The 9,242-nt window shown below is 35.7% G+C and overlaps 2 protein-coding genes across 2 annotated transcripts; one reads left to right on the top strand and one right to left on the bottom strand.

Moving 5' to 3' along the window:
- Window positions 1-258: 258 nt before the first annotated feature.
- LOC113049968 (uncharacterized) lies at window positions 259-5,483 on the bottom strand. Its single transcript, XM_026212700.1, has 7 exons — window positions 5,424-5,483; window positions 4,888-4,959; window positions 3,785-3,961; window positions 3,388-3,564; window positions 3,116-3,200; window positions 1,551-1,657; window positions 259-312 (listed from the first exon to the last, which is right to left on the bottom strand). The coding sequence occupies exons 1-7, from the start codon at window positions 5,481-5,483 to the stop codon at window positions 259-261; spliced, it is 732 nt and encodes a 243-aa protein (XP_026068485.1).
- A 128-nt stretch (window positions 5,484-5,611) lies between these two features.
- LOC113049967 (uncharacterized) lies at window positions 5,612-9,242 on the top strand. Its single transcript, XM_026212698.1, has 8 exons — window positions 5,612-5,793; window positions 5,883-5,972; window positions 6,475-6,579; window positions 6,796-6,930; window positions 7,807-7,878; window positions 8,489-8,569; window positions 8,666-9,140; window positions 9,202-9,242. Exons 1-8 carry the CDS (start codon window positions 5,698-5,700, stop codon window positions 9,240-9,242), a joined length of 1,095 nt encoding a protein of 364 aa, XP_026068483.1. The 5' UTR covers window positions 5,612-5,697.

The raw sequence follows: 9,242 nt of genomic DNA, 5'->3' as shown, positions 1-9,242 counted from the left end.
GTATGATACATGCTACCCTTTAAGTCAATTATTTTTATAACATATTTTACACTAATATTTAAAATTTCAGCTGAGAAAGGCTATAATGAAATATAAAAAATATAAATCTTATACAAACCAATAAGTGCATTCATTTTTTTCTGGGTTCAGCCGTTCTTTTTTGGGACCTATTCCCAGTGAGGCTAGATGAACCCAGAACCTCCCTCCCAAACAACAAAACAGCTAACTCTTGAGTGAACAGGGACATTCTGCTCCTATTCAATCTCCTAAAGCAGGTTTTGTTGACTTGGACAGCATGTGCCCCAGAGAAATCTATGTAAAGAAAAAAAAAATCACATTAACATACCAAAAACAACAAACAAACAAAACATTAGTAGGGTCTGTAAAAAATGTAATCTCTAGACTGAACACTGGCTACAATACCTGTCAATCATTTTACAATTAAGCAGTGCCTATACACAACCATCATATATTGATAAAAATTCCATCCAGTGGTTTTGTTTCAATTTTTTCATTGTTCCCGTTCATTATATTGAGCAGTTGTGACTTCACTATATCAATCCCCCTCCCTCGATTGTTGATTGACAGCAGCGTTTCAACACAGACCCGCCCTGAACAAGCTTGAGCTGTCATCATAGTCCAACATGTTGATACGTTGGAGCAAAATGGTGTGTAGGCTAATTACCGGTAATAATGTATACTTCATGCATACTTCAGTCCATTTTGTTTTGCTCTCTCAGAGTTAGCCAAAAATCACTAATTATCTCCTTGAGAATGTATGAAACCACTGCATACACACTCTAATTCGGTTGTTAAGTCTGACGTCACGTGGCTTTCGTGGGTCCAAGCGCTTCTCCGACCGCACCAAAACAATGGAGGAACTTGTACATTTATTTACGATCACGTCTTCTTACGTTACCCTCGCGGTCAAAAAGGATTTAACTACTTTAAATCCAACAGAGTGCAGGCGGCATAATTAAGGACAGATTCCAGGCATCAATGAAAAAGAAGGTTTATGAGGTTGAGGTGAGTAAGCTAGCATCCATGTTCTTGATGAGGTATTTTAAAAACTGCTGTAACTGTGGATGTAACTGAACAAAGATTAAAAATTAAATATGTGACAGCCAGGTTTTAGAGGGTTAGCAGCACCAACTGACGCCAAGTTTCTTTATTTGTTTATATTTGTAACTTATGTTATCACTGCAGCCATTTCCTCTTGTCTTTCTCGTCACAGGGAAAAGTACAATGACTGTTGACAGTCACTTGTTCTTTTAAACTCTGATCTATTTAACAACACGGGTCGCAGCACTACTGTATGGTAAAACCATAGTAAAACTCATGCAAAAGCAGTAGAAAGGCGACGGCCTTAGGACCCGGAAACAGTAGTGGTTACGTCACAATTTAACAACCGATTAAGACGTGCCAGGCGTGAAAGTTTGCCAGGCGTAGCAACAGTATCTAAGGAGGGTGGAGCTTAGCTAAGAGTCAATTACTAGTTAAAATTTTGTTTTGAATGATTAGTATTTCACAAAACACATACAATAACATACCATCTCTTGGGCTGAGCTGGAGGACCCTGAGCTTGTGCTTGCTGTATCGATCCCTCTGTTCATTGAGGATATTAGTTCCTTTACACACTGCACTAAGGTGGGAATTTCTGCAAAAAAAAGAGGAAATGTATTTTATATATTTTAAAGTTTAAAATGTACTATAACTAACAGATTTTGAGGACATACCAATTATGACAGTCAAGTTAAACTAAACTGCAGCTTGAGTATATGTTGTTTTCTCTAAAGCCCAATTTGCACGGGATTAGTATTATCTGGGGATGATGAGTGATTTTGAAACTGCCCCAACATTAATTTTGTCATGTGCATTCGCACGGGATATGCAAAGCCAGTGATTTTACTAAAATTTAATGACATAACTCCCGGATAATAAGAATGTCAAGGTTTTGACAGTCCCGTTTCTGCAAATTGTAGCGATATGACAGCACCCAAAATACTATCAAACACTCCAAAGCAGCTCCATTCTGAAAAGGAAAAAGGCAAAGAAAAGGCACACGGGAAACAAAAACCTTAAAAAATGATATATGACCCGCCAAATTACAGAAATGACTATTTGTAGTAAACTGACAATAGTTTTATATAATTTGTTTATTAATAAATTAATTAATTAAGACATTGTTGTTTGATAGTTTTACCTGAATGAATTTTTAATAATTTACTATATTTCTGATCAATTTGTTTGTTTTCCTTAATTAACCACCGTGTTTTAACACACACACACACACCACTGTGAGTCACTGTGATGGACAGTAGGGAAACGCACTGAGTTCAGACACACACATACACATTCACCTGCTGTCTCTCAGGCTGTGGCATACAGTATAACGTTGGTGATTTAGTTGAAGTAAAGGTCTCTTACTGAACTGTATTTGTGACACTCGAGGACAAATTGCTTCTCTGTCTCGATCTCTCTTGTGCTACAGTGAACACACTATATCTTTCTCTCTCTACCGCGCGTGCGAGCACACACACACACACTCCAGCATTGTAATCAACGCAAACAAAGAAATGCTTAAAATTTGCGTCTAGTTTGCATTAGTCCAAAGCGAATAGGACGCGCGTCACATATTGTGTCCCCAAAGAACATGCGTATCTAACAATAGTTCCGCTTCGCAGTGTATTTTCTGTGTAAATGCGTGCACCAAAACCGTGACCCTTGTACCAAATTGGTTCAGTACGAATACATGTACCACTCCACTCCTGATGCACACCACAGGTAATACGTGTAAAAACACATCGTAAGTGGGGTAGGAACAAGATGCCAAACGCCACAGTTGAGATTTCTAGAGGTGTCGAAAAGATTTCTATTAAAAAGTTATGAAGAAAGATGGCTGCTTAGAATGATTACAAAGATTGTAAATGCTTAATGCTCAGAATCTATCTAAAGAAATGAAATACAGTACAACCACTTTTACTGCTTTAAATACAAATCAAGTCAATAGAAAATTGCAATCACAAATGTATTATTGTATATATAGTATATTTAAGACATAATTATCCACATAGCATCCCTTAGCACAACTCATTTCAGGTATTTTATACTGTACCTTTCAAAGCTTTCAACACTTCACCACTGACAAATAATGGCTGTTCCACGCTCTCTCCGCTTGCCTCAGCAGCATCTAAGGTATCCTATATTTAAAACAATAAATACAATTTCAAATAAAAATGATTCGCATGGTAATGTTCTACTTGCAAAAAAAAAAAAAAAACGCTTTGGAGAACCTGAAAGAATATGATTAAAAATACATTAGAATAACTATAACACAGTCCAAATGTTTTTTTGTTTTTTTTTGGTGTATGGTCTGAAACGACATACGGTTGGTTGAAAATTCTCTGGGTAATCGAACAAATCCACATTTGTGTCCACGGTTTCGGCTTGAACTTCCTCCTCACTATGTAACGGATTGGTTCTGCGTGGATCAGAGTGGAGTGGTTTCCTCAGTGTATGCTTCAGCTGAGTGAGGACCCTCTCATTTGCAACCTTTTTTTGTTTCTGAACCAAAGTCAACAAGAAATAAAAACTCAGTTATATACAACATAAAAAACAGCGACAACTGAACATCTGTATATAGTCTATAAACAAATAACATTTAAACAATACCATAGATCTTATAATTTGTATTATCTGCCTAAACATTACTTTTAAAAATACATTAGGTTGACTACGCAGTCCAAAAGTTTGTGTTCATTGCTTAGGGTTTGAAACGACATACGGTTGGTTGAGAATTCCCTGGGTAATTGAACAGATCCACGTTTGTGTCCACCGTTTCGGATTCAACTTCCTCCTCACTATGTAATGGATTGGTTCTGCATGGAGTGGAGTGGAGTGGTTTCCTCAGTGTATCCTTCAACTGAGTGAGGATCCTCTCTTTTGCAACTTTTTTTTGTCTCTGGACCAAATAAAAACTCAGTTATATACAACATGCAAAACAACTATCATCAGTACAAAACAACTAACATAAATCATTATGGTGATTTAATTTATATGCATTCTACATCATTTTTATTAAAAAAATCAGATGTACTATATCACTCTGCCTTTTGTTTCATTACAGATGTAGGCAGCTAGGACTCACCACTGCACTCTGTATGTAACTGTACAATGGCCTTCCCTCTTTCTCTTAGAAGAAAATTCCATCTGTTAATTTTTACTTTTAAAGCACTAATGGGTAAATTACCCCTTTACATTTCAAATTTACTTATTTAACAAAATAGTGTTTATAGGACAAGGTCGTCAAAAAAAACTGTTATTAGTTATTCCATTAACAAAAAAAGAACCTGGAAAAAAAGCTTTTTCATTATATGCACCAAGTGTCTGGAATGAACTTCAAAACACCTTAAATTTAGAATCACTTCAATCTATTAGTACTTTTAAAACCTCTTAAAGACATCTCTGAATGAACAGTTTACTTGTTTCAACTAGGTACTATTTAAATTATGTTTGTTTTTACTTAAGTTAAATGTGTATTGTATACATAGAGCTTTGCTGTGTATTGTAATTTTTGTCCCGTTTTTTTTATGTTTTTAATTTGCAACTTTTTTGGCCTCCTGTCTTGGCCAGGACTCCCTGTGAGAAGTTATTTTAACTCGATTGGACTTTTCTTGTTAAATAAAGGTTAAAAAAACGAAGGGCCAACAGGACATCTGTATACAAACCACTGATATTTAAACAATACCATACATTTTTAATTTTTTAATATCTCTTTAATAATCAAGAGGACATTTTATCCTAGGACTGCAAAATCATAAACATTAGGGCAATTATATATTAGTTAAAAAATATATATATTTGAGCAATATTACAGTAAATACTTACTTTTGCTTTTTCATATTGTCGCTTCATCTCAATGTCTGTTTCGTCATCAGAACTTTCTAAAGTGTTTTTTTTCTAGAACAAAGACAAAAACACATTGCACAGCATCCTTAATACATTTTCACTTGCAAACAAAAAACTTGAGTTTGCATTTTAGAAACAAAACCGTGATTGTATTTTAAAAAATCAAATGTAAAAAGCATTCCTTGTCGATTAGCCTACGTTACGACCCCTCCCTTATGGCAAAGAGGAGCAAGCGTTCTGAAACGTTTCTGTGTCATAGCAAGACAGACAAGGGGATATTAACGTTATATATATTAAAAAAAAAAATAATAATGTCATGTTGTAATAAAGTTATCTGGCTGCAGCATCTTTAAGTCAGGCAGCACATTAATTTTGACTGTCATTTTAACATGTGAACCAAAATTACTGAAGATGAATTAAGTATTTATCCAACTTACTGAACAAAAGTCAGTACTAAACTGCATTTAATCATTAATAGTTCGTGCATGTTATCAAATTCAACAACTTATACTTACTCTTGGTGGAGCGCTAACGTTAGCTCCTGCTGCCTTGACGTTCGCCATCTTCTCATACATTTCGCGCCAGTGTAACGGGCTGTGGCCCAATTGTAATTGGCCGAAATTGTTATTGACGTCTGATTGGCTACGACTTATTTAAAAAATAAAATAAAAACTTTTGATTTGAGGATAAAGCCCGCTCAGAGTGTCACAAACTATTCAATGGTGATGTGTGTCAGTTTTTTTTAAAAGCATAAAATATATTTGAGAATCGTAATCAACCAGATATGCAATGATGGCGCACAAAAGAAGATATAAAGAACATGTACTTGATGATTTGAGACAACCATCAAAGGCCACGAAATATCGACGGATAACAGAATCTGAGGTAAAAAAAAATAAATAAAAATCCTGCTAGGTTTAACTACAACGTATTATTATTTTTTTTTAAGGCTAACAGTGCATTGTTTATTACAGAATTATTTTAAGTGCCGAGACCGAGGGAGTTACAAGAAGTATCTCAATTGCCCATCCTCCCACAAAGAAAAGAGACGAGTCTCAACCGAGGTATGCAACATTATGTCATTTGACAAAAACAGTTATGGATACGTTTATCAGTGATTCATATTAGAATAACTTATAGGGAGCGTGGTAATGTGTGTGCTAAACTGTGACGTTAGCCTAGACCGCACCAGTTTTGTGATTATGTTCGTTCTGATGACAAATCATCCCTTGAGGTTTTACCATATTTGTCTTGGTGACTGTATATTCATCTATAATCCAGCCAGAATTACTAAATCATAATTTAAATCTTTGTTTGTTCTTCAGATATTTTCATAGTGTAGCCTAAGCCAAATAAAATTTCATTCTAGAAGTGAGAGCTGTCATGAGGCTCAAACTCTGAGCTCCTTGCAGTTTCCTTACAACTGGCTTGCTAAAGGTGCAATTTAAGGTGATAAAATAGCTTTAAACAGCAGCCGGAGTTTTAGTTCTTTCTTACATATTCAAATAGTTATTCATACAGAATTGTGTTTGCCATCATTACACTAACTATAGTGGCATACTTTAGTTGTCCCAGAATGCTCCTCATGAAGGACCTCTGACAGAAAGTGCAAGCAGTCAGACAGCAGGACTACAGCATGAGCAGGACACACAAAACAACAAATCCTCAGAGGTAAAATGTCTACAGATTGAATTTTTTTAAATTTTAACATTTTTAAACTTAATGCTTATTTGTTGCATTGTTATCATTGTTCTACAATGTAAGTAAATCAGGGATAAGCTTATATTTCCCCTGTTGTCCTGTATGTGTATGTGATAAAGATACATGAAAAATTGCTTGTAATAAACACACCCATGTCCCCTAATGCTGTTGTATGACTCATTACAGCCTGACAGTGAGGCAGCCTGGAGACAGTCCCACTTAGTCCAAGTGATGGAATTACCCTCCACGTCAGACCAAGACAGACCTTGGACTCACATAAGTGGGGACCAACCTGATATAAAAATGCTAACAGAATTACAGGTAATAATTAATGTGAACATTGACCAATTTGTATTAATAAAACTTCTAATAAAGAAGTTACTGTGTCAACACCAGCTTATACATAGGTCAATTAATTTAATACTTTGAAGTAAACACTCGTTGCATTATCCATTCATGATAGGTTTATGCAAATTTAAATTAATTACTAATTTATAAGTTTACAAGTTGAATAACTTCCAGTTGTTCAGAAATTAATGGCTATAACACATTATTTGATATTTTTTATGCAAAAATTTGATGGATCTTCAATGCAATGCAGATACAGTTTAACAAACACTTTATATTTAATTGGCATATATTTCTGACCTCATCTAAATTAATACGCCAGCACGGACACTGGGGTCAGAGGGCCAGCTCCAGCTTGTGGTCCCCAAGTCGAGCCTTAAGACTCGGGGGGACAGGGCCTTTTCTGTGGTTGGATCTAAACTCTGGAATGGCCTGCCCCTCCATGTCCGAACTGCCCCTACAGTTATGTGTTTTAAGGCTCGTCTAAATTTCATTATTTTGCTTTTAATTCTGCCTAAGTTATGTCGTCCACTGTGGTTTTTATCCTTTTTTTTTATATTTTATATATTTTTAAACTTGATGTTCTTATTTTGTTGAATTAATTTTATATTAATTGTTTTCTTTTATGAGTCTTTGCAGCACTTTGGAAACTTTGTGTTTGTAATATGTGATATAGAAATAAAAGTGGATTGGATTGGATTTGTGTATGTTTCATCAGTGGACAAAGACATCTATCCCATTATTCATTGCAAAACTACTCTAATTCTGTCTGGTTGCATATTGCAAGTTAACTATCTTAAACTATTTTAAAAAACACGTTTATAACTAATGTTTTTTTATGTATGGCAGGACATATCCTGGACACAGCCAGAAGAGAACAAGTCTGTTCCAACTGCTGATCAGCATGAGCCAAACAAAAAGGTTAGTAGCTTTTATTATTGTATTTTTTTTTCTTTACACTATTTGTCTTTTACTACAAGTTCTCTTTTTAAAATAATAATTATTATTAAGATTATGTATTGTATCAATCGTAAACCATTGTCACAGGCCGGCTTAAATGATGGGACACAAACAACTAGTATAGGCCAAAAAGATTATATTTATTGTAAACCAAAACTATTTACTTTAAACATATAAAGGAATGAGGTGGGAGAATGTCATAATGTAATGTGTAAAGTGTATAGATGAGTGAATCTGTCTGTCTGTGTGTGTCTCTATGTGTCTGTGTGTGTCTCTGTGTGTGTGTGTGTGTCTGTGTCTGTGTGTGTATGTTTCTGTGAGCATAACTGAATTTAAAAAATAAGTAAAACTATAAAGGAACAATTGAAATAGGATGGAAGAGCAGAGAGAGAGAGAGAGAGAGAGAGAGAGAACGTGGTTAGTAGCAGCTTCAATACCCTGAACCCAGGTGGCTCCAATCACTATCGACCCTCCTCTGCCTGCAAGAGGAACCGCACCTGCAATGCAGAGGAGGGCCGTGACACCAAAAAAACCCCACCAAAGTAAAATCAGTTATCTATGTTATTTTTAGGTATGGCAGGACATATCCTGGACACAACCAGAAGAGAACATGTCTTTTCCAACTCCTGACCAGCAAGAGCCAAACGAAAAGGTTAGTAGCTTCTATTTTTGTATGTTTTCTATACAGCATGTTTCTTTTGCTATAGGTTACTTTTTACAATAATTACTATTATGATTATGTCCTCAGGCAGGCCCATTAACAGATGGCGATGATCCTGTGTATCCCGGCGCACCTCTGACAAAAGGACAAAGTTTACTGTTGCTTATGTCCTTTATACTAAGGCACAATCTTACAGCTGTTTCACTGGACCATCTACTGAAAATTTTCAATGAGCATTTTCCAGGCATGGTACCAGTGACCACATATCTTTTCCGAAAAGCTTATGGTCAGTATGGAAATTATGAACCCCATTTCTACTGTCCAACATGTGAAAACTACTTAGGGAAAAATACTGGTGAGCTACAGTGTGACATTTGTCACACAGTAACTGATTCAGACAGCTCTCTTAAAAGTGGATGCTTTTTCCTGGTTCTTAGTTTGGCCTCACAGATCAAAACATTGCTTGAGGAAAAACAACCAAAAATTCAAAACGATTGGTTGAATTCAGATACAATTTCAGACATCCAATGTGGAGATGAGTATCAAAAACTTAAGGAATCTGGTGCAATGGGTGAAGATGACATATCTTTAATTTGGAACTGTGATGGAATCCCACTGTTCAGGAGCTCCAAGTACCAGATCTGGCCCATACAGTGCCAAGTAA

Source organism: Carassius auratus, chromosome 30, assembly GCF_003368295.1.
Source record: "Carassius auratus strain Wakin chromosome 30, ASM336829v1, whole genome shotgun sequence".
Lineage (NCBI taxonomy): Eukaryota > Metazoa > Chordata > Actinopteri > Cypriniformes > Cyprinidae > Carassius > Carassius auratus.
Note: the sequence above shows the minus strand (reverse complement) of the source record. Positions and strands in the feature narration are given on the sequence as shown.

Coding starts and splice junctions, on each gene's coding strand:
- LOC113049967 (XM_026212698.1), top strand. CDS start 5,698: ATGATGGCGCACAAAAGAAGATATAAAGAACATGTACTTGATGATTTG. Junction 6,931..7,806: donor AAATGCTAACAGAATTACAG/GTAATAATTAAT, acceptor TATGTATGGCAG/GACATATCCTGGACACAGCC. Junction 9,141..9,201: donor TCAAAAACTTAAGGAATCTG/GTGCAATGGGTG, acceptor CCCACTGTTCAG/GAGCTCCAAGTACCAGATCT.
- LOC113049968 (XM_026212700.1), bottom strand. CDS start 5,483: ATGTATGAGAAGATGGCGAACGTCAAGGCAGCAGGAGCTAACGTTAGC. Junction 4,960..5,423: donor ACGTTAGCGCTCCACCAAGA/GTAAGTATAAGT, acceptor TCTTTGTTCTAG/AAAAAAAACACTTTAGAAAG. Junction 3,565..3,784: donor CAGGGAATTCTCAACCAACC/GTATGTCGTTTC, acceptor ACTTTGGTTCAG/AAACAAAAAAAGGTTGCAAA.